Below are 25,651 nucleotides of genomic sequence, written 5' to 3' on the forward strand. Positions count from 1 at the left end.
TCACCGTTGAGAACGTCTGGAGAATTATGGACAGGGCCCTCCAATCATCTCGGGATTTTTACGATCCAACCCGAGAAACGGACAAAATTTAGCACGATATCCATCTGGAGAACATCCAAAAACTCTGTTAATCAATGACATTCAGATAGGAATCAGAGGAGGACCAACGCGTTATTGACTTGCTCAGTTTGTTAAGGTCTTTCTCTTGAATAAATTATCCAATTTATCTGAAATTGTAATCGCTTATTTGTCTTAAGACCCCAGCCAGAATCGGACATTGAAAAAAATCCAGAGGCGACTAGTGAAACGTTGTGCCGCATCGCTACACAAAGTCTCATTCGCCGCTTTAAGCGAGCAGTCGCCTTAACCGCCTCAGCTGTCGGGGCACGCTTTCTGCCCGTTATCATCACTGCTCGCAATTTCACCTGATCCCCGCAAGAGTTCAGACCTAGTGTGCGTCTGCACTAAAGGTACCATTATTCGCCGTCAAGGCGCATATACTGTATACATTTTATATTCTGTATGAGGCTGGAAAGTGTGCTTGGGTAGCTAAACCGGTTAAGGTGATCGCTTGCATAAAGTGGGAAATCAAGCTTCAAGTTCCGGTTTGTCACAAATTTTCACTTGTCACCATTGGATTTATTTCCGTGCCCGATTGGGACTGAGGTCTGAATTTATCTTACATCATGTATATATAAGGCGCTTAAACAAGATATAGTGCCTGCTCTTTCGGACATGCCAGAAAAACAGATGCCACACTTGTAAATAATATATACGCGCCTTGACGGTGAATAATGAAGCCTTCCGTACCGATTCGCACTACGTCCGAACTCCTATGGGTATCAGGTGAAGATTCGAGCTACGAGGATAATGGACACTGGACACTACCTGCATAATGTGCGACTAGTTGAGAACTCGGGTTGGATGAAAGCGTGAGCAGATAGCAGAAGCAGTAAAGGGGACCACTCGCGACAAGCGGGAAATTCGGATTGGAGTCCCGGTCCAGCACAAATTTTCACCTTCCACCATTGGATTTATTTTAATGCCCAATTGAAGTTGAGGTCTGACATTCTCTTACATCATGAAACCGACCAGTTTGTAACGTATTTCAATATTCATTTGCCCATCTTGTAAGCTATCGAACCACTGCAAGCTCATCGTCATACGGTAGATATCTAAAGACACTTAATACCTTTTACCAAATACAATTAATTTCTGATGTCGTATCGACGTCATCTAATCTCGGGCTTTGTGTGTTTGGCTAGAGTGCAGTGATCAACGCCCAGATTGGAATAAATAAACTATTTTCCTTGCATTAGTTTTTAGATGGTGTCAGCGAGAAAACGTTTTTATAGGTTTGAAATTATATGTTAAGCTCGCTGGAAGTCATAAATGCTCTCATTCTCAAATGTTAGATCAATATTGTATGCGCAATTTGCGCGGCATTAGTCACACAGATTCTAACTCTACTACATTCAAACAAACTGCATCTTTGATACTACGAAAATACACGTTAATTTTTTAGTCACGCAACTTTGGAAAGAAGGCATCTGTAATGTAACTGACAATCAGAAGAGAAATTTGAGTTATTTGAGGTGATTTGCACCGGACTGTTAGCCATTTTAGTCGTTAATACCTTCTCTGGTCAGTAAACTGCCGCTTACATAAACTATCAGTTTAATAAGCCTATGCTGCAAAATACTAACTCGAATTCTTTACAGACAAATGGAAAAACTGGTAGAAGCCGACCTCGGGGAAGATCAGTTTGAATTCCGTAGAAATGTTGGAACACGTGAGGCAATACCGACCCTACGACTTATCTTAGAAAATAGATTAAGAAAAGGGAAACCTACTTTTCTAGAATTTGTATACTTACAGAAAGCTTTTAAAAAGGTTCACTGGAATACTCTCTTTCAAATTCTGAAGGTGGCAGTGGCAAAACACAGGGAGTGAAAGGCTATTTACATTTTGTACAGAAACCAGATGCCAGTTATAAGAGTCGAGGGGCATGAAAGGGAAGCAGTGGTTGGGAAGGAACTGAGACGGGGCTGTACCCTATCCCCGATGTTATTCAATCTGTATATTGAAAAATCAATAAAGGAAACAAAAGAAAAATTCGGAGTAGGTATTAAAATCCATGGAGATGAAATAAAAACTTTGAGGTTCGCCGATGACATTATAATTCTGTCAGAGACAACAAAGGCCTTGGAAGAGCAATTGAACGGAATGGACAGTGTCTTGAAAGGAGGATATAAGATGAACATCAACAAAAGCAAAACCAGGATAATGGAATGTAGTCGAATTAAGTAGGGTGATGGTGAGGGGATTAGATTAGGAAATGAGACACTTAAAGTAGTAAATGAGTTTTGCTATTTGGGGAGCAAAATAACTGATGATGGTCGAAGTAGAGAGGATATAAAATGTAGACTGGCAATGGCAAGGAAAGCGTTTCTGAAAAAGAGAAATTTAACATCGAGTATAGATTTAAGTGTCAGTAAGTCGTTTCTGAAGTATTTGTGTGGAGTGTAGCCCTGTATGGAAGTGAAACGTGGACGATAAATCGTTTGGACAAGAAGAGAATAGAAGCTTTCGAAATGTGGTGCTACAGAAGAATGCTGAAGATTAGATGGGTAGATCATATAACTAATGAGAACGTATTGAGTAGGATTGGGGAGAAAAGAAGTTTGTGGCACAACTTGACTAGAAGAAGGGATCGGTTGGTAGGACATGTTCTGAGGCATCAAGGGATCACCAATTTAGTATTGGAGGGCAGTGTGGAGGGTAAAAATCGCAGAGGGAGGTCAAGAGATGAATACACTAAGCAGATTCAGAAGGATGTAGGTTGCAGTAGGTACTGGGAGATGAAGAAGCTTGCACAGGATAGAGTAGCATGGAGAGCTGCATCAAACCAGTCTCTCAACTGAAGATCGCAACAACAACATAAACTATGTGAAGTTATCTGTTGGAAGAATCGAGAATCATGACTTCGATCAAGTTCAAACGATGACCAACGAAAATACGATTTCATTGCCACATTGGAGTTACCACTGTTCGATACAGCTCGACTATTGGATAAGCGTTGGATGACATACGTCTACAGGTGATACTTTCGATTAACCACAGGTAATAATGATTGAGACAAGTTAGAGGACAGTGGGTTCACATCGACAACATGGAAACACAAAATAGGTTGAAAACATTGCATTAATTAGCTGCACTATTGAAATACCATGTGAGAGACCTTACGATACATTCTAATCAAAAATTGTTATCTATAATTCCTATTCATTCGTAACTGTTGTTTACCGATTTCATAATTTGTATCAGAAACCCTGTTCGAAAAGAGCTGCAGTGAACTGTCGGTGCAAAGTACTTCGACTCCTTTGACCTACTCATTCTTCGTTTGCTATCCACCAACGTATCCGGACCCTCGTAGAACTCCCTTCTAAAATTGTGTCCAAAGCTTAACAGTATTCGTTTCCAGTATTTTTCTACACAAACTACAAATATACAAACAAGAAGATAAACGTAGCAGAACACAGGACATTAATACAATACAAACGTTTAGAAACAGCAGTTAAACGTTTACTACAGAACTATATGTTATTCTTCGTGACATTTTATGTCAAATGACTACTCATCAGTCGCATTACTTTTTACGATCTCACAAAATCTAAAAAAGCGCGTCATATTTATGCCCCTACTTACCACAATGTTGGCAATGCAGTTTAAGTCCCCTAACCACAACGTTGGCAATGAAATTTGTCACAGTGCAAATGTACACTGACGGGAAAAATTCACAACACCAAAAAGTCCTTAATGGACAGCAATAAAATTTCAGAAACACATTTCTGTAGATAACACATTTAACCGATTGACATTGCAAGCTCACAGGTTAATGCAAGCACGAGATTAGCCATTGCAAATGTGCAATACTAGTACATTAATAACCGGTGTATCCGCTAGAATGTTGATTCCAAACATACAGACGTGCATGCATTTGTTGTACAGGTGTTGGATGTCAGTTTGTGTATGACGCTGGAGTAGTCGTCCGATGATCTCCCCATATGTGCTCGATTGGATACAGATATGGTGATCGAGCAGGCCAAGGCGACATACCAACACTCCGTAGAGATGTTGAGTTACAACAGGTGTATGTGGGACAGCGTTACACCGTTAGAAAACATTCCCAGGCAGACTGTTCAGGAATGGCGCTACAACATGTCTAATCACCAGATTAAGTGCTGATTTATAGTCAGGGCGCTCGGGGAAACCACAAGAGTGCTTCTGCTGTTATACGAAATCGCATGCGAGGCCATATCTCCAAGTGAGGTCCAGTGAGTCTAGCACGCAGACAGGTTGCTTGTAGGCCCTCTACTTGCCTCTTTCTAACCATAACACAGTCATCACTGGCACCGAGGCAGAACCAGCTTTCATCAGAAAACGCACAAGATCTCCACTCCGTACTCCAATGAGCTCTCGCTTGACATCACTGAAGTTGGTGGCTGTTTGGGGTCGGTGAAACGCATGCTACTGGGCGCCTGGACCGGAGCTGTCCATGGAGTAACCAATTAGTAACAGTTCTTTGTGTCACTATGGTACCAAATTCTGCTGAAACTGCTGTTACAGATGCAGTACGACCACGATGGTCTCCCCTATCGGCAGTGAAACGTGGCGTTAGGAGCCTGGTCTTCATGCGACCGTACATTCTACATCTACATCTACATGGTTACTCTGCAATCCACACTTAAGTGCCTGTTAGCGTGTTCATGGAACCATTTTCGTACTACTTCTCTATCATTGCACTCTAGAATGGCGCGTGAATATTGGTGTGACCTGTGCTGCTTTCCAGTCTTTAGGAACAGACCTTTCGTCAAGTAAGCGGTTGTATATAATTGCTAAGAAAAGCGCTGTTGTGTCTGCATACTCTGAAAGGAGCATGATTGGTATACCATCTGGGCCGGAAGACTTGCCTTTCTAGAGTGATTTGAGTAGTTTCGCAACACCTAAGATATCTACTTTAATGTCACTCATGCTAACAGCTGTTCTGGTTTGAATTCTGGAATATTTACTTCGTCTTCTTTCGTGAAGGAATTACGGAAAACTGTATTTAGTAACTCCGCTTTAGTGACACCATCATCGGCAACATTTCCATCGCTATCACGCGGTGACGGTATTGACTGTACTTTACATACAACCAGAATCTCTTTGGGTTTTCTCGTAACCACCCCTGCCAGTAATCGGGTACGCTCTGCCATTCCCTCTCATTCTTTTTCCACTTGCGAATGGGGCCAGGGTAGAGCGACTAAAGTTATACTTTCTCCTCCGCCCCCCCCCCCCCCCTCTTTAAGAGTACTAACTTCTGTTCCTCCTCTGTCGTACCGCCAGACTTAGGTGGGAGGAAGTAATATTTTATCCGATCCTCCTAAGAACAAATGTTTTCTGAAATATCGCTGTAAACCGATATATTGATATAACGAGTGTTTTGCGGGCACTTCTTTAGTGGACGAATGATGTGTCATTATGAAGCTACTTCCAATTAACCTCATACTTTCGCTTGTCTTTCTTTCACTTAGGTCACAACTGGTGGCTACTCCTACATATTCTACGGCCCTTATTGGTTTCAGATATTTTCCGCCAGTAGCGTGCAGTGCGGTGTTATTTCTTGCCGGCTCAGCTGCCAGGCTCTACACTAATCACCGATCCTCTGCAAATCTACCTGCATTTCGCCACGATCTTCTGGTGTCCCATTCTTCCTACACATAAGAACAGCCTTATGCGGACGCAGACGTTATCCACTAGATCGTTTATATATTACCAGTAACAATCATATAACAATCTATAACAGTCCTCTGTAATACTCCAGAACTCACTTTTACAGCTATTCATTTCGTCCCGTTAAGAACAGCGTATGCAATTCTCTTAGCTAAGTATAGAAATCAACTTTCAAAAACTGAAAGACTTCTATAACTAGCAATCAAACAGTTACCATTCGAAGGCCTATCGCCCAGAATCGGTATGCCAGTCAGGTATAATCGCTGTGAGCATTGAGAGAATCATGCCATCGACGAGGCAGTTGAAGATACCCGTTTGATAAAACACTGTGTCCTGCTGCGTGAAGGAGTCCGTAACTGCCTGCTGTACATAGTCGTCCAACAGGAATCTCTTCAAGGCTTCTTTCATTGGGGCGGAGGCGTAGTAACCGCATGGGGAGAGATCAGGACTACAGGGTGGGTGCTGGAGTGTCTCCCACCTGTTCGTAATGGATTATGCTGGCCCCTCAGATCGACCGGCGTCTTTTGTCGAAGCGCGACCAGCACGGAACCTGGTGCACAATTCATCAACTGTGGTTTTCGACTAATATGCTGCCCAATACACACTCCTGGCTCTCCGATGGATGTCTGTCGTTTTTGACCTTCGGCAGCCAAGAAAAGACTAATAGCACCTTTGTCGTGTTTGGACGCTATTCGTAATAACGTCGCTATAGCTCACACTTGCCTCATTTACAGCACGAGCATCGGAAAGACGCGACTATGAATCCAGTACCTTGCTCACATGTGTCGGTGCTTGTACGCCCGCATCGGAGTCGGGCTAGGTTGCGTATGCGCTACAGCAAACGAAAACATTTCTGTCGCCCCTTATGCATGTTACGATGACCGACACATCTGTATTTTCTGCCCGTACATGTTTAGTTACATTAATAATATAAGTAACCGTATTCAGTCACGGGGATGCAAATTACTAAATGTATTTTGTGAGGGTGTTTATCGATCATCTTTTCAATTTTAAACAAGACAACGTATCACTAAAATATTTTGTGTTTCAGATCGAAGGACAAATTTGACTTGGTCGTCCTCGAGACGTTATTCTTCTGGTGCTATTTTGGCTTTATCCACGAACTGGGTTCGCCACCTGTCGTCGGATTCCTCTCGGTGGGGATGACCCCCACTCTTAACAGCCTGATTGGAAATCCGTACAATCCGTCCTATATACCAGATTCACATTCGGTGCTCACATCTCACATGAGCTTCTGGGACAGAATGCGCAACAGTTACGACATTCTGAACTTGCTAAGCCACTTCTACAACCATGTGCTTCCTGCACACAGCAGACTTATAGAGAAGCACTACGGCAAACACGTACCTGATCTCGAAGAAATGATAAGCAACATCAGTCTAGTAATAGCTGCCAATCATTTTAGTATAGATTACCCACAGCCATTGCTGCCAAATGTGGTACAGGTCACAGGAATGCACATCGTTCAAGAGAGAAAACCGCTGCCAAAGGTAAGTTCTCTCTCTTATTCTATCATAGGGAAACACAGTAATGTTAGCAGCTTGTTCTTATCGGGACTGTATGCTTAGAATGAAGAACTATAGAAAGAAATGTAAACAACGATTCCCGATTTCCGTGTTTATTTATGTAACTTTATCGTCAAGCCTGTTGTCTGTTGAACAATGTCGTCGCCTGCAATTAACTGTCCACAGAGAAGTTACTTGTAAATGACGTGATTATTTTTTAGTATTTACACATCTGAATCTTGTTTATACGCACTACTAAATAAACACTGTACCTTACAATCAGTTGTAATTGTGAAAACGCATTATTACGGTCGCAAACGAGAAAATTTCAAATCTCAGCATGCAGCTCTTTACATACCAACACAGCAATGATTAAATGATGTCATATGCATTTTGTCTAAATGAGTTAGACGGAATATGTATGACAGCAGTGACGTGATAACGCTGTCAATATTTACAACATACTATTAAAATCTGTGTTATTACAGTCAATGATGAAGAAATACCCCTATAAGAATTGATAAGCGAAGACAGAAAAAACAGCAAATTACGTCTGTGTTGAATAAGGTAAAGTGATTTCTGTAGCATTTAAGAATACAACGTGTCTGTAATCCAAAAATATATTTTTTGTGGAAGGAGGAATGAAAGCATCGCACCAGATACCGACGCCTCACTGACTGTTATTGTAGTTGTGGAACAGTGCCCAATAGATGAATCAGAGAGCCGACACAGCTGTACGATAGCTGCAGAATGTGGAAATAGCGGATTATTGGCTGATTCTTGGATGATATCAGCAACCTATTACTTTGGTATGCTTTTGGGAGAAACTCTTTATTGCAAGTCATCCTTCTTTACCATAGCTAAAGAGGGTGCTACTGCAGAGTAAAAAAAAAATGCTAAAAACACTCGGATGGCCCGCCTCAAAACTTAAGCTGACCTACTGTAGATACATCGATAGATATCTTCTGTGGAACACTCATCTGGTGCAGGAGATGTGAGACACTTCAACGTATGCAGAAAGGTCATCCAAGAGTGAAGGAGTGTAAGAGATGACGATGCTCCAGTTTAATTGCTCCAAGATCCCTAAACAGGCAAAATAGCCCCAGGACATACAGATGTTAACCATACTCCAATTGAGATACTGTTCACAAATTCTTTGCCTGTTGGGAAACTCATCGCTTGTACGAATTTAGAGACAGAATGCCCATGAGTCTTGGCTTGTTGTTTCGGCCGCCATCGAATGTGCTAAGATCATGCTTCTTGTCCATTTCGTGTCCTGCAGTATGGTCAGAACCAATTTTGATTAAATACCACTCCAAGATCCTCTGTTTCCCAAGAAAACAGCAAAGCCATGTCTCCTCAGTGAAAGGGGTAATTCATAAAATGAAGGCTTTCACGACCAGGTCCTCAGTTGCTGATAAATCTTCCGGGTTTCAGTTCGTGGTCCATAAAACATTAGGAACGGAAAAAAACCTTGGACAGCGACCATACAACCCGAAAGATTTACCAGCATGTAACTGAACTGCTTTTCATACTCTGTGAAACTCGTAAAACTTATGATCAGCCATGCAGTTCTGGGAAAAGAGAGAAACTTGCATTCCAATAGCCATTGTGGAAAGTCACATACCATGAAGCACTTACCATGGTAAGGAGCGAAGAAGACGACCCAGTCTTAATCAACAGTAATGTTCGAAGTGAAACTCAAACTACATAGCACATCGTGAAACATGGAACAATAATCCAGTTTATACTTAGCACAAAGGCCTGTGATAGTACATTTATTGTATTAGGGAATTAAGCTATAAAATAAGATAAGAAACCTCACGATTTTCTGCGTGTCTCTGAAACGAGAGGAGGAAATTACAGATCATAATTTCCTTTGTAGAGGAGTGATCTCGTGCCAGGCTAATTTTAATGAAACGCCGTTGAAACTGTAATTATTACTGCTAACCAAGGTAGCGGTAACCACTGGAATCATAAGAGTCCTGGAGAGTTTCTCAGTGCTCGCTTGTAAGTCGGATATAGTTCACTGCAGGAACGGCCGTTTAGGGTGGTAATAAAAAATGTTGTCTGTCTTGGCAGTCTGGTGTTTTCTTGCTGGATCTGCGTTTTTAAGCAGGATCCAGCATGGTCACTCAGCTTCGCTTTTGTTGGTGTCCTGGAGCGTAGTCGTTGCCCACCACGGTAGACCTCTGGGTAGGCACCTTGTTAACGAGAGACTGGCTCTAAGTTTTCGTGCACCGATGAGAGTAATGAGAAACTGGACATAGAGTGTGATGTTTGCTATTTGCGAGACGTAAAGAATCTACGTGATTCATGGGATCGGAAGACCACCACCTGTCACCCTGACATGACATATCGAGTTGGTACGGCCTACATACTAGTTAATAGGGAATTATGTTCCGCTGTTGTTCCTCATTGCTAGTATTTATCTCTTTCACTCGTCTCAACGTCACAGCGGCTTTCTTGATAGTAATATGTACGAGGGACGTACAATAGGCAACGCAACACTTTTTTTCTGAAAGCAAGTTAGTCTTATTCAGGATTCCCACACACATATTACTCCCCACTCTTTTGGCTAAAAAAAACAGATTTTTCAACATAATCTCCGTTCAATGTGACAGCCTTACGCCACCTTACTGAGTTGGGCCTTTACGCCTGCATCGCATGGTACCACTCTACTGGTTTTTGTCGGAGCCAATGTTTTGTCGCATCAAATGCCTACCCATCATCGACGCACTGCTTCCCGTGGAGTGCATCCTTCATTCGGCCAAACAGTTGGCAGTCGGAAGGTGCGAGATCGGGGCTATAGGGTGTGTGTGGAAGAACAGTCCAATCAAGTTACGTGAACTCCTCTCGGTGGACAAGTATGCCAGTACCAGAAGAAACGCCCAGTTGAGCATCGAGGTGCTCGATACTGATCCGTCGATCACCTCGAGTGAGAGTGTCCGCACGTTCCTACACAGCAGGGGTCACAGCTGTGTGCGGCTGGCTGGCAAGCGAGAGACTGGACAGAATTATGCGACCTTGTTGCGATGATGGCAGACGCCTCGACCTGCGACCCACTGTGCTTTTCTTCACTGCTAGGTCTTCTTAGAAATTTTGTAAGCGCCTATGAAATCTGCAATGCTCTGGTTTTCCGCCAAAACAAACTCAATGACAATTCTCTCCGTTACAGACGCCATTTTGAAGGCTACGGTAAGCGATCCGTCGGAACTTAATGAAAGTAAAAAATTTAATTGATACTGTGTCACGTGTGAAACCTTGTACTGGATACAAATGCACAATTTCCTTCAGATTTCAGTGTTTAGAATTCGTTTTCATGTTTGTTTGCAAAATTAAAATGCAGAATGCATTTCAGTTAATGAGTCAAGTTTGGGCTTTTTCCGATGTTCCGATTGTGGTACGACGCTTCCGGTTCACCTGATTTTTCGTGATAAGCTTCACCTAATCGATTTATAGTTGACTGCTTCTTTGGCGTCTGGAAGCAGGATCGAGTCAGGTGCATCCAGGGCTACCTTCGTTGCGCTGTTAAAGGAAGTGGGGGGTGTGGGGCAGGCAAGATGTACAGTTACAGAAAGTATTATGAAAAGGGGACGAAAATAAGTACGATTGTCGCAATAGCAGCAGTCACCTGCAAGGCTCCTCTTGGTGAGGTAGGCCTTTGCGCAGAAGCAGAAGTCGGCGCGGGTAAGGTGCATGAGATACGCATCTGGATGGCATCCTCAAGTGCCTTATCCTTATCCACAAATATGTGGCCCGCATTTGCGGATATTAAAATTTCGCAAGCCATTTTAACCCTTTCAGTTCACCTGATTTCAAACGGTACGATCACCTATGGCCTATATTTTCGTCTGTTACTGACATAGCTTGTAGTTTGTATTCCATTCACTAAGCAAGTAGAGGCCCATTGTGAACACATTCCAATGCAATATAGCCTGCCGTATCCTCGATACAGTTCCGTAAGCTACAATTCTCTGTCATAATTAATGAAGTTGACTTTGTAAAATTTTCTGCAGAAGATTACCACAATACAGGGAATCCAGATGCATACTGTATAAAGTAATTCATATAATTTATTCATCGAACCTATCTTAATCCCCGACAATGTTAAATCATGTTCACTTATTACATTTTTCAGAGTAGTAATCGTTGCATTGTGTACTTGTATTTAAGAGGTACACTTATAGATACACTGATTTTATCCTGAACTTCATTCATGACTTATTCGCTACACAAACAAGAGTCAGACCATGAAGCGTACATTCCGAGGGATGGGGTATCTTAAAACAGCGTTCAGCTCTAGAAAATTGCATACGCGATCTCGAAACAGGAATGGCTCAGGTGTAAGGTTGCTGCTGGGAGTTATGGGAACAGAATGTACAGGATGACTTGCACAGGATTTCTATTTGGTGAGATAAATGGCAGTTTGCCCTTTTCTCACATGATATACAGCGAACCAGGTATGAAGGACAACAGACATACTCCATGTTTTAGATTTCCGAAAAGCATTTGAATCGGTGCCCCAGTGCAGACTCTTTACGAAGGCACTAGAATATGGAATGGCTTTCCAGGTATGTGAGTGGCTCAAGTAATAGAACACAGTACGTTGTTCTCAACAGCGAGCGTTCATCAGAGACAAGGGTATCGTCAGAAGTGTCGCAGGGAAGTGTGATAGGACCGCTGTTGTCCTCTACACACATAAATGATTTGGCGGACAGGGTGGGCAGAAGTCTGTGGGTATTTGCTGGTGATGCTGTGGTGTACGATAAGGTGTTGAAGCTGAGTGACTGTAGGGGGAAACAAGATGACAGACAAAATTTCTAGTTGGTGTAATGAATGGTAGCTAGTTCTAAATTTACAAAAATGTAATTTAATGAGAATGTGTAGGAAAAATAACCCTCCCCCCCATGAACCATTGACCTTCCAGTTGGTGGGGGGGGGGGGGGAAGGGCTTGCGTGCCTCAGCGATACAGATAGCTGTACCGTAGGTTCAACCACAACGGAGGGGTATCTGTAGAGAGGCCAGACAAATATATGAGTCCTGAAGAGAAGGAGCAGCCATTTCAGTAGTTGCAGGGGCAACAGTCTGGATTATTGACTGATCTGACCTTGTAACACTAACCAAAATGGCCTTGCTGTTCTGACACTGCGAACGGCTGAAAGCAAGGGGATACTACAGCCGTAATTTTTTCGGATGGCATGCAGCATTATTGTATGGTTAAATGATGATCGCGTCCTCTTGGAGAAAATATTCCGGAGGTAAAATAGTCCCCCATTCGGATCTCCGGGCGGGGACTAGTCAGGAGGACGTCGTTATCAGGAGGAAGAAAACTGGCGTTCTACGGATCGGAGCGTGGAATGTCAGATCCATTAATGGAGCCAATAAGTTAGAAAATTTAAAAAGGGAAATGGATAGGTTAAAGTTACATGTAGTGGGAATTAGTGAAGTTCGGTGGCAGGAGGAACAAGATTTCTGGTCAGGTGAATACAGGGTTATAAACACAAAATCAAATAGGGGTAATGCAGGAGTAGATTTAATAATGAATAAAAAATAGGGATGCGGGTAAATTACTACAAACAGCATAGTGAACGAATTATTGTGACCAAGATAAATACGAAGCCCACGCCTACCACAGTAGTACAAGTTTATATGCCAACTAGCTCCGCAGATGACGAAGATATTGATGAAACGTATGATGAGATAAAAGAAATTACTCAGATAGTGAAGGGGGACGAAAATTTAATAGTCATGGGTGACTGGAACTCGATAGTAGCAAAAGGAAGAGAAGGTAACGTAGTAGGTGAATATGGAATGGAGGTAAGGAATGAAAGAGGAAGCCGCCTGGTAGAATTTTGTACCGAGCATAATTTAATCATAGCTAACACTTGGTTCAAGAACCATGAAAAAAGGTTGTATACGTGGAAGAGGCTTGGATATACTGGAAGGTTTCAGATAGATTATGTAATGGTAAGACAGAGATTTAGCAACCTGGATTTAAATTGTAAGACATTTCCAGAAGCAGATGTGGACACTGACCACAATCTATTAGTTATGAACTGTAGATTAAAACTAAAGAAACTGCAAAAAGGTGTACATTTAAGGAGATGGGACTTGGATAAACTAACAGAACCAGAGGTTGCAGACAGTTTCAGGGAGAGCATTAGGAACCGATTGACAGGAATGCGGGAAAGAAATACAATAGAAGAAGAATGGGTTGCTTTGAGATACGAAATAGTGAAGGCAGCAGTGGATCAAGTAGGTAAAAAGACGAGGGCTAGTAGAAATCCTTGGGTAACAGAAGAAATATTAAATTTAATTGATGAAAGGAGAAAATATAAAAATGCGGTAAATGAAGCAGGCAAAAAGGAATACAAACTCCAGAAAATGAGATAGACAGGAAGTGCAAAATGGCTAAGCAGGAATGGCTACAGGACAAATGTGAGGATGTAGAGGCTTATCTCACTAGGGGTAAGATAGATACTGCATACAGGAAAATTAAAGAGACCTTTGGAGAAAAGAGAACCACTTGTATGAAAATCAAGAGCTCAGATGGAAACCCAGTTCTAAGCAAAGAAGGTAAAGCAGAAAAGTGGAAGGAGTATATAGATGGTCTCTACAAGGGCGATGTACTTGAGGACAATATTATGGAAATGGAAGACGTTGTAGATGAAGATGAAATGGGAGATACGGTACTACGTGAAGAGTTTGATAGAGCACTGAAAGACCTGAGTCGAAACAAGGCCTCAGGAGTAGACAACATTCCATTAGAACTACCGACGGCCTTGGGAGAGTCATTCCTGACAAAACTCTACCATCTGGTGAGCAAGATGTATGAGACAGGCGAAATACCCTCAGACTTCAAGAAGAATATAATAATTCAAATCCCAAAGGAAGGAGGTGTTGACAGATGCGAAAACTAACGAACTATCAGTTTAGTAAGTCACGGCTGCAAAATACTAACACGAATTCCTTACAGATGAATGGAAAAACTGGTAGAAGCCGACCTCGGGAAAGATCAGTTTGGAGTCCGTAGAAATGCTCGAACAAGTGAGGCAATAGAATGAGATTTTCACTCTGCAGCGGAGTGTGCGCTGATATGAAACTTCCTGGCAGATTAAAACTGTGTGCCCGACCGAGACTCGAACTCGGGACCTTTGCCTTTCGCGGGCAAGCGCTCTACCATCTGAGCTACCGAAGCACGACTCACGCCCGGTATTCACAGCTTTACTTCTGCCAGTATCTCGTCTCCTACCTTCCAAACTTTACAGACGCTCTCCTGCGAAACTTGCAGAACTAGCACTCCTGAAAGAAAGGATATTGCGGAGACATGGCTTAGCCACAGCCTGGGGGATGTTTCCAGAATGAGATTTTCACTCTGCAGCGGAGTGTGCGCTGATATGAAACTTCCTGGCAGATTAAAACTGTGTGGCCGACCGAGACTCGAACTCGGGACCTTTGCCTTTCGCGGGCAAGCGCTCTACCATCTGAGCTACCGAAGCACGACTCACGCCCGGTACTCACAGCTTTACTTTTGCCAGTATCTCGTCTCCTACCTTCCAAACTTTACAGAAGCTCTCCTGCGAAACTTGCAGAACTAGCACTCCTGAAAGAAAGGATATTGCGGAGACATGGCTTAGCCACAGCCTGGGGGATGTTTCCAGAATGAGATTTTCACTCTGCAGCGGAGTGTGCGCTGATATGAAACTTCCTGGCAGATTAAAACTGTGTGGCCGACCGAGACTCGAACTCGGGACCTTTGCCTTTCGCGGGCAAGCGCTCTACCATCTGAGCTACCGAAGCACGTGCTCTACATGGTAAGTAATACTAGTAGAGAAACTCGTAAGACTAGGAAACTCGAAATTTTGATCACAATTCCACAGTTATTGCGGGTATCCACCGATATATTCGTGCATATAAAGATGGTTCAAATGGCTCTGAGCGTTATGAGACTTAACTTCTGAGGTCATCAGTCCCCTAGAACTTGGAACTGCTTAAGCATGACTAACCTAAGGACGTCACACACATCTATGCCCGAGGCAGGATTCGAACCTGCGAGCGTAGCGGTCGCGCGGTTCCAGACTGTAGCGCCTATTCGTGTATATAAACAGCCATGTAGAACTCTATCTTGGACTGAATTTTGGCCATAGTTTCGTCTAGAGCCAGCACCTGGGGTACGCAAGCTTCGGTGTATACGTCTAGTTGGTGCCTTGCGCAAAATCATGTGCCGATCACACTTAGAAGCGGTTATCGTGATTGTGCCACTGATCCAGTCCTTCGGGAATTTAGAAAGCATGAAGCTACAGAAGAGAAATACAGTGCTAGCTATCACCCATCAATAAATTTGCAAGAGAAACCACAGATGGATCTAAACGACTGACACGAAATGGCTAGACCCAAATAATGGTCAGTCAGCTCCTCTCAGTGATCGTAAACCGGAGCAAGAGAAAATATCTTCAAGGGAATTGTCCACATCTGAGGGTGGTCCATATCCACTAGATACTTTTACAAAATAAACTGCTAAATATATAGTGACGTCGGTATACAAAGGTACATGGCACCTCAGGGAAACTTCGTTGGCGTAAGTGATAATAAAGGACATAACTAGTGGCAAAAGTCTGTAACTCGTTCTACATCATGTAAAACTGCGTGACGCTCTAATTGTCCCAGCAGGTAAGTACAAACGAGAACTATATCTGCGCTGTGGACCATATAAAGATCGGACGCCTGAACTGGCATTTGCAACCAGATATCGTGCATGTACGCTTCCCCATACGGTGACACTGAGAGTAAATGAAGAAACATAGTCAAGAGAACTGGCAAATAACATTTGACACGTTTCTTCAAACGAAGTGAGGTGTGAAGGCGTAGGATTAATGTTGTTGTGGTCTTCAGTCCTGAGACTGGTTTGATGCAGCTCTCCATGCTACTCTATCCTGTGCAAGCTTCTTCATCTCCCAGTATCTACTGCAACCTACATCCTTCTGAATCTGCTTAGTGTAATCATCTCTTGGTCTCCCTCTACGATTTTTACCCTCCACACTGCCCTCCAATGCTAAATTTGTGATCCCTTGATGCCACAAAACATGTCCTACCAACCGATCCCTTCTTCTAGTCAAGTTGTGCCACAAACTTCTCTTCTCCCCAATCCTATTCAATACCTCCTCATTAGTTATGTGATCTACCCATCTAATCTTCAGCATTCTTCTGTAGCACCACATTTCGAAAGCTTCTATTCTCTTCTTGTCCAAACTAGTTATTGTCCATGTTTCACTTCCATACATGGCTACACTCCATACAAATACTTTCAGAAACGACTTCCTGACACTTAAATCTATACTCGATGTTAACAAATTCCTCTTCTTGAGAAACGCTTTCCTTGCCATTGCCAGTCTACATTTTATATCCTCTCTACTTCGACCATCATCGGTTATTTTACTCTCTAAATAGCAAAACTCCTTTACTACTTTAAGTGTCTCATTTCCTAATCTAATTCCCTCAGCATCACCCGACTTAATTTGACTACATTCTATTATCCTCGTTTTGCCCCTGTTGATGTTCATCCCATATCCTCCTTTCAAGACACTGTCCATTCCGTTCAACTGCTCCTCCAAGTCCCTTGCCGTCTCCGACAGAATCACAATGTCATCGGCGAACCTCAAAGTTTTTACTTCTTCTCCATGAATTTTAATACCTACTCCGAATTTTTCTTTTGTTTCCTTTACTGCTTGCTCAATATACAGATTGAATAACATCGGGAAGAGGCTACAACCCTCTCTTACTCCTTTCCCAACCACTGCTTCCCTTTCATGCCCCTCGACTCTTATAATTGCCATCTGGTTTCTGTACAAACTGTAAATAGCCTATCGCTCCCTGTATTTTACCCCTGCCACCTTCAGAATGTGAAAGAGAGTATTCCAGTTAACATTGTCAAAAGCTTTCTCTAAGTCTACAAATGCTAGAAACGTAGGTTTGCCTTTTCTTAATCTTTCTTCTAAGATAAGTCGTAAGGTCAGTATTGCCTCACGTGTTCCAACATTTCTACGGAATCCAAACTGATCTTCCCCGAGGTCGGCTTCTACCAGTTTTTCCATTCGTCTGTAAGGAATTCGCGTTAGTGTTTTGCAGCTGTGAGTTATTAAACTGATAGTTCGGTAATTTTCACATCTGTCAACACCTGCTTTCTTTGGGATTGGAATTATTATATTCTTCTTGAAGTCTAAGGGTATTTCGCCTGTCTCATACATCGTGCTCACCAGATGGTAGAGTTTTGTCATGACTGGCTCTCCCGAGGCCATCAGTAGTTCAAATGGAATGTTGTCTACTCCCGGGGCCTTGTTTCGACTCAGGTCTTTCAGTGCTCTGTCAAACTCTTCACGCAGTATCTTATCTCCCATTTCGTCTTCATCTACATCCTCTTCCATTTCCATAATATTGTCCTCAAGTACATCGCCCTTGTATAAACCCTCTATATACTCCTTCCACCTTTCTGCCTTCCCTTCTTTGCTTAGAACTGGGTTGCCATCTGAGCTCTTGATATTCATACAAGTGGTTCTCTTCTCTCCAAAGGTCTCTTTAATTTTCCTGTAGGCAGTATCTATCTTACCCCTAGTGAGACAAGCCTCTACATCCTTACATTTGTCCTCTAGCCATCCCTGCTTAGCCATTTTGCACTTCCTGTCGATATCATTTTTGAGACGTTTGTATTCCTTTTTGCCTGCTTCATTTACTGCATTTTTATATTTTCTCCTTTCATCAATTAAATTCAATATTTCTTCTGTTACCCAAGGATTTCTACTAGCCCTCGTCTTTTTACCTACTTGATCCTCTGCTGCCTTCACTACTTCATCCCTCAGAGCTACCCATTCTTCTTCTACTGTATTTCTTTCCCCCATTCCTGTCAATTGTTCCCTTATGCTCTCCCTGAAACTCTCTACAACCTCTGGTTCTTTCAGTTTATCCAGGTCCCATCTCCGTAAATTCCCAACTTTTTGCAGTTTCTTCAGTTTCAATCTGCAGTTCATAACCAATAGATTGTGGTCAGAATCCACATCTGCCCCAGGAAATGTCTTACAATTTAAAACCTGGTTCCTAAATCTCTGTCTTACCATTATATAATCTATCTGATACCTTTTAGTATCTCCAGGATTCTTCCAGGTATACAACCTTCTTTTATGATTCTTGAACCAAGTGTTGGCTAAGATTAAGTTATGCTCTGTGCAAAATTCTACAAGGCGGCTTCCTCTTTCATTCCTTCCCCCCAATCCATATTCACCTACTATGTTTCCTTCTCTCCCTTTTCCTACTGACGAATTCCAGTCACCCATGACTATTAAATTTTCGTCTCCCTTCACTACCTGAATAATTTCTTTTATCTCGTCATACATTTCATCTATTTCTTCATCATCTGCAGAGCTAGTTGGCATATAAACTTGTACTACTGTAGTAGGCATGGGCTTTGTGTCTATCTTGGCCACAATAATGCGCTCACTATGCTGTTTGTAGTAGCTAACCCGCACTCCTATTTTTTTATTCATTATTAAACCTACTCCTGCATTACCCCTATTTGATTTTGTATTTATAACCCTGTAATCACCTGACCAAAAGTCTTGTTCCTCCTGCCACCGAACTTCACTAATTCCCACAATATCTAACTTTAACCTATCCATTTCCCTTTTTAAATTTTCTAACCTACCTGCCCGATTAAGGGATCTGACATTCCACGCTCCGATCCGTAGAACGCCAGTTTTCTTTCTCCTGATAACGACGTCCTCCTGAGTAGTCCCCGCCCGGAGATCCGAATGGGGGACTATTTTACCTCCGGAATATTTTACCCAAGAGGACGCCATCATCATTTAATCGTACAGTAGAGCTGCATGTCCTCGGGAAAAATTACGGCTGTAGTTTCCCCTTGCTTTCAGCCGTTCGCAGTACCAGCACAGCAAGGCCGTTTTGGTTAATGTTACAAGGCCAGATCAGTCAATCATCCAGACTGTTGCCCCTGCAACTACTGAAAAGGCTGCTGCCCCTCTTCAGGAACCACACGTTTGTCTGGCCTCTCAACAGATACCCCTCAGTTGTGGTTGCACCTACGGTACGGCCATCTGTATCGCTGAGGCACGCAAGCCTCCCCACCAACGGCAAGGTCCATGGTTCAAGGGGGGGGGTAGGATTAATAAAAATGCAATTTTTATTCTTAGTTTACGGAGGTACTTAGTGCTATCACTAGTTGCGCAGGTTGAGGATAAAGTGAGGGGAGAGCTGTGAAGTTAAATATTACTTATGTAATACCAACATCAGATGTAAGCTAAACACTAAAACTTAAGTGTCTTAGTGTTAATTTAAAATTAACAACTAGGAACAAGAGGTTATATTTTGCTGTAAATCTTCTCTTTTTGCATTTATGTCATGTACGATGTACTACAGGTTCTAGTAAGCGGGTGACGAAAGCAAACACAGAGAAGAAGTTAAAATAAGAGTAAAATCATTTCTTTATATCCTCAGTAATTGAACCATGGACACTTACATTAATGTCGGCTTATTTGGAGACTTCAGCAGCTGAAGGACATTAGTAGCAAATTTTCTGACATCACACATCATTTACACATTTTGTGTACCGACCTTGTAAGGTAGGGGGAGGATCTCTCTTACATTTTGTATTGTTAATAGGAAATACAGGACTTTCTGGATGGAGCTGAACACGGGTTCATATACTTCAGCCTGGGGTCGAATATGAAGAGCAGCTTCCTTCCTGAGAACACACTCGCAGCGCTGCTGCAAGCGTTCGCGGAACTGCCGCAGAGGGTGCTCTGGAAGTTCGAGGCTACCGAACTGCCTGGGAGGCCAGACAACGTGATGATAGCTGGCTGGCTGCCGCAGCAGGACGTACTCGGTATGTTCTCTCAGTTCTCTTAAAAGTCAACTAAACGTGTGAAATGAGAAACCACCTCATGCGTTCTTCTTTTACAGCTCACAAAAATATCCGACTGTTCATCACTCAGGGAGGTCTGCAGAGCTTCAACGAGGCAGCTTACTTCGGAGTTCCTCTCATCGGGATTCCATTCTTCTTCGATCAGAAGTATGAAGTCGCCAAGATGGTTAGTGCAGGAATCGGAAAGAAATTGGTGCTAAGGTCTCTAACGAAAGAAACTGCTCTGGATGCTCTCAACGGCGTTCTCCGAAATTCGAGGTAAATTTGCAATTTTTTGTCGCTTATAAGAAAAAGCAATTTCTAGTACTTGATGAACGGCGGTAGTAAATTCTGTTTTATCAGTTTCGACATCGAGATCGGTATAGACGGAACATCAGGTCAGATAGGACAAAGATAACTAAAAATTTGCGTTTTATCGTTCTTGAAGAACATTCCGGCTACCACCTGACAAAATTTAGGGAAACCGTAACAACCAAGATGAGGATGGCTGGACGGTAATTTCAATCTCGGTCCAACCGAATAAGAATATAGTGTTTCAACCACTGTTGCTTAAAGACGACGCGCAGCAATCAACACATTGGGCTCGTTTTCGGGAGGGTGGCAGTTCAGATCCCCGTCTAGCCATTCAGTGTTTGGTTTTCTGCGGTTTCCCTAAACTACTTAAGGCAAACGCCCGGGTGAAACAGTAGTTAGATGTACTTACTCTGAAAGGTTGCATAATGTTTCATGTCAATTGGTGTGTGGGAAAGTCAATTATTAATTCAAAGGCTGGTGAGCGATTTTTACGCACAGGAACAGGGCCTGCCGGCATAGCGAAGATAGGAACGGCAGATGGCATTCACTCAGTGTGGAAAGCCGTTATTTAGCCACAAGGCTATTGAGTGCAGCTAAAAGAAACTTTCAGCTCTTTCATCGTCACCTTATGTCACTACACCACGGGAGGAATCCTCCATGGAATACAAAATATGTAGAGAAACTTCTAAAGCAACAGTAACTACACAATGCAGAATGGAACGTACTTCGCTATCAAAAAAGCAGTGTGTGACGCCTTCAGCGACTACCGAAGCAGTATCTTATCGAAAGATCATAGATATTAAATGGAATTTGGCACCTGTAATTAGCAACGGATGTAACTAAGCGAATGATCAAGGACGTGCGAGTTTGAAGTACGCAGACAGAGTGCAGTGTAGCCCCTCAGGAGTTGTCTGAAATCAAAAATGGAAAACATCAGTCGATACTGCATTAAACTTACGGGAGATTATACCCAACCACAATGAAATTTCCTTAATTTAGCAATACGCCGGAAACTCGAACTTTGATTTAGATTCATGGGGTGTTTTCATTCTTTACGGCTTTACAAAAAATAGTTTGTTACAACCAGGAATAACACAATAAATATATCACGATTCTACAGTTTATTAACACAAAACTGATGCAAATAAGTCTGTTACCAAGGGCAAAGTTGTAGAGAACACAGGAAGTGGAAGTGAAATGCAGAATTCCGTCAGAAATCACAAGTCCGTTGACATACTAAGCCTAGTGACTGTTGAAGTCCAAGTTCAAACATAGCATTCGGGTTTTAAGTCCAGAGCGCAGCCACATCGACATCGACATCGAATAGCAGGTCCATCGCAGCACTTCCGAATTGTAGTGTTAGTAGCGGTGTTAATTAAAGCTCCATAGTTAATGAAACCGACGGCTGGGGTCGCTGTATATTCTGGGCGGCTGGGGTCGTTGAGTGTTATGGGTGGACAACTGCTGCGGTTTGCAGCGGGCACGCGCGGAGGCGGCCTGCGATGTTAGCTGCGGGCCAGCGTACGAAGAAGTGCGGCCTACGGTGCGTTTCCCGGCCGCGCGTGAATGTGGATTCACACTTGAGGGAACGTCGCGGTCACGTCCGTCACGTCAAAGGATTCTCCTCTAAAGTTCAAATGGTGGCATTCACACACGCCGTCAACGGAACGTCATCGAGACGTCACGTCACTTCAAGGTTTCGGCGGGTCATAATGTAGCCTACTTGGCGAGAAACTGTTACGTTAAGTACACAGTGTGAACTAATACGAAATTATTCCCCACTGACTGCTAAGGTCCTAATATGTACTGGAAGACAATGCTAAGTTAGACTATTTTATTCTTTACATTGAAGCAATACACTGCAAACTAAACAATACATATCTTGTTCAATGTGCTTTACTCGCGATTTTTCCAGTGGAATAGCGAACAGAAAAAGAGGGAGTAGATCTGGTGTGGTCCGCAAAAGTTTAAAAAATGGTTCAAATGGCTTTGAGCACTATGGGACTCAACTGCTGTGGTCGTAAGTCCCCTAGAACTTATAACTACTTAAACCTAACTAACCTAAGGACATCACACACATCCATGCCCGTGGCAGGATTCGAACCTGCGACCGTAGCGGTCGTGCGGTTCCAGACTGTGGCGCCTTTAACCGCTCGGCCACTCCGGCCGGCCGCAAAAGTTTAAAGTAAGATTTGTAATAAAATAACGACGGTCAGCATGTAGAAGAAATAAGTGTAAACATAGTTCGGGTACGCTAAAACGGCCCATCTATAAATACCCCAGGCAAACCATCTGCTTCTGTCGAGGCGATATTGGACTCCTAAATGTTGAATTTCTCTTCGTAATTTTTATTTGTGTCATGGGTAACAGGTAAAAAAACTTTTGTTCAGACACTGTAAAATATTTATAGAACGATGACTCCTCCTCTTCCAGCTCCTTGTAAAGAGAGTGGAACTCTCCTTCACCGTCTCGATCTTTTAACATTATTCTACCCCAGACCCTTTTTGCTCTGTGATCCTCATCATAAAGTTCTACAGAAGTTATAAATTAAATTTCGGCATTATATGACGATCTACCATGGTGAGTGTTTTATGAACCAGCTCTAACGTCACGACGTCCTTTCGACGTTGACGTGCCGTGTAGTGTGAATGCTCGGAAATTCCTCAGACCTCAAAAACGTGAAAGTGACGTTCCGGCAAGTGTGAATCCATCTTAACGGAGTGCGCCGCCACTTGGTGTGGAGATTTATTAGTGTTGGATTCCACGTAGGTAATATTAACAAATTTTATAGGTAGAAGCTCCCAAAAGAAAAGCGGTTACTTTTCGGGCGTCAAAGGTATAAGTTAATAGCGTGAACCGTTTTTATTTTATTCTACACGCAGTTTTGAAGAAATAGTTTCTCGAGAAAAAGCTGTTTAAAATTTAGGGACAATTTTTATATGTATTTTTGGTTCAATGTACATGAAAACTAAATGTTATTTAATATTTTGATGTCGCTGAGCACAAATCTGAAGTTAGATTTCCAAAATTCCAAATGGCTCATCCAATATGGCGGACGAAAAATTATGTTTTGAACAATTTTGATGAAACATTTGACCAAAAAAGTGGTTTCGTTACTTGCTTTTACTCTGCAATTCCAGGACCGTATATCAACCCTTCCTCTGACTCGAATTGTTCCTGTAGAGCAATTCCCCCGTTCTTCTTGGCAAGAATAGCCGATCATGCTGAGATGGATGAGCTGCGTTCGTCAGCTTTTTCGGTGAATATCTTTGCATGCATGCTGCAGTGTAAATCGTTTTCTGAACGCGCGTCACGGCACGACAAGTTTTGTCCTTGAGCCGGAGGTCTCCGGCTGAGAGCGTTCCACAGCGGCCGCGACACTGCTTCGAACAATGAGCAGTATAAACCTTTGTAACGCTCGGATTAAAAAACCTTTTCGTCTTGAAATTCTAGACACATGTACCTTTCAAAATACGCAATAAAATGTCGGATTTTCTACAACTTTTGATGAGAACCTGGACTTGAAAGAAGTGGGTTCTTTTTAACCACGCCCTTGACATAATTTTTTCGCAAATGATCGTCTCATACTGAGGATGGGACGTGGACGCTGTTCTGAAAGCACTAAAACTCAAACACTCTCTGCAGGTGGAAAAGAAATCACTAGAAGTTAAGTTCACCATACCAAAGAAAATCCTAATAATTCCTACGAGTTGCAAACTGGTGCTGTCGAACGTGGCTATCGAGCATTCTTTCTGCCGAAGAAATTCTATAGATCACAATGAAATAAAACCTAACGTGGGTGGATAACGAAATAAAGCGGTCCTCGAAAAACAACGTTCAGATCGGTAAAACTGAAACACGTGAAATATAGTTGAAAGATAACCTGGTGGGGACTGTTTGAATGATTGATTGTGTTAGCATAATTTTAGAGTTCAAACAACATTTATTTTTTTCTAAAAAAACTGATATAAATTATGATAAACAAATTGTTGATTGAAAACCGTAAACAACTAACAGATGATTTTAGACTACACTGGACAAGGACCCTGGGTTGGCACAGACGGCTTAGCTCTGTCCCTAAAAATGTGGATAACGCAATCTGAATTGATCTGGCGCTGAGCAGACTATGGTTCAAAATGGTTCAAATGGCTCTGAGCACTATGGGACTCAACATCCTAGGTCATAAGTCCCCTAGAACTTAGAACTACTTAAACGTAACTAACCTAAGGACATCACACACACACACCCCCGAGGCATGATTCGATCCTGCGACCGTAGCAGTCCCACGGTTCCGGATTGCAGCGCCAGAACCGCACGGCCACCGCGGCCGGCCTGAGCAGACTATGACTGATAAAATCTACTGAAGTTTCTCTATATAGGTGCAGCTGAGAGCAAGTGGCGATTGAGATCTGTACGCCCTGACAGTGCCGAAGCGCTAGTACGCCACCCTGTTTGCTTCGTGCGGCGTTGTACATTGCAGATGGCGAGGTAGGTGCGGCAGAGGTGAGACGTGGAGGCAGCACCTGTGAATCGATCGCGGCCACGAAAGAAATGCAAAAATCACACGGTCTAGCGATCAGGCAGACGGATTGCAATTTACTCTCTACCACAGCTCTGAAATCAAGGTAGATTTCAATGTGTGACACATCCGTTCGCTGGTCATACCAAGAACCAATATGACTCACTTATATGACAGAATGCACAAGGATGCCAAACGTCAAGACTGATAAATCAAAAATGAGTAAGTGTGCCCTCAGCAAACGATCAGTCCGAGAAGGTTTGAAGTCACACAGTTGGTACAGTAACAACTTCACCACAGGATTCCTCATCTAAACTACTCGCAAGTGAAGTCAGTCTTAGGATATGTCCCAAGTACCAATCACACATGCCAGTGCTTCGACTAGAAATGCTTCCAGACCTAAGTCCCGTACCCGAGTGTTTCGCACCAATCCAGGAAAAAAATTCCGTTTACCTGCAAAGTGCACGAACGACGCCACCTTTACCATGTCTTGAGCTAAAAACAAGGCTTTAGAGGCGCTAAATTCCCCCTCCCACATGACAGCACAAACTCATGTCGAACCAGGGCAGGAGTCAAGAAACCTCCATCCTTGAAAAAAAAAAAAA

At 42.8% G+C, this 25,651-nt stretch overlaps 1 protein-coding gene across 1 annotated transcript in view; it reads left to right on the forward strand.

Moving 5' to 3' along the window:
• LOC126176342 (UDP-glucosyltransferase 2-like) overlaps positions 1 to 25,651 on the forward strand; it is a 58,179-nt gene that overhangs the window by 22,642 nt on the left and 9,886 nt on the right. The window contains exons 2-4 of the mRNA XM_049923493.1: positions 6,827 to 7,286; positions 19,972 to 20,194; positions 20,272 to 20,491. Coding sequence (XP_049779450.1) covers positions 6,827 to 7,286; positions 19,972 to 20,194; positions 20,272 to 20,491 — 903 coding nt within the window. The remainder of the gene's footprint in view (positions 1 to 6,826; positions 7,287 to 19,971; positions 20,195 to 20,271; positions 20,492 to 25,651) is intronic.

This window comes from Schistocerca cancellata, chromosome 3, assembly GCF_023864275.1.
Source record: "Schistocerca cancellata isolate TAMUIC-IGC-003103 chromosome 3, iqSchCanc2.1, whole genome shotgun sequence".
Classification (NCBI taxonomy): Eukaryota; Metazoa; Arthropoda; class Insecta; order Orthoptera; family Acrididae; genus Schistocerca; species Schistocerca cancellata.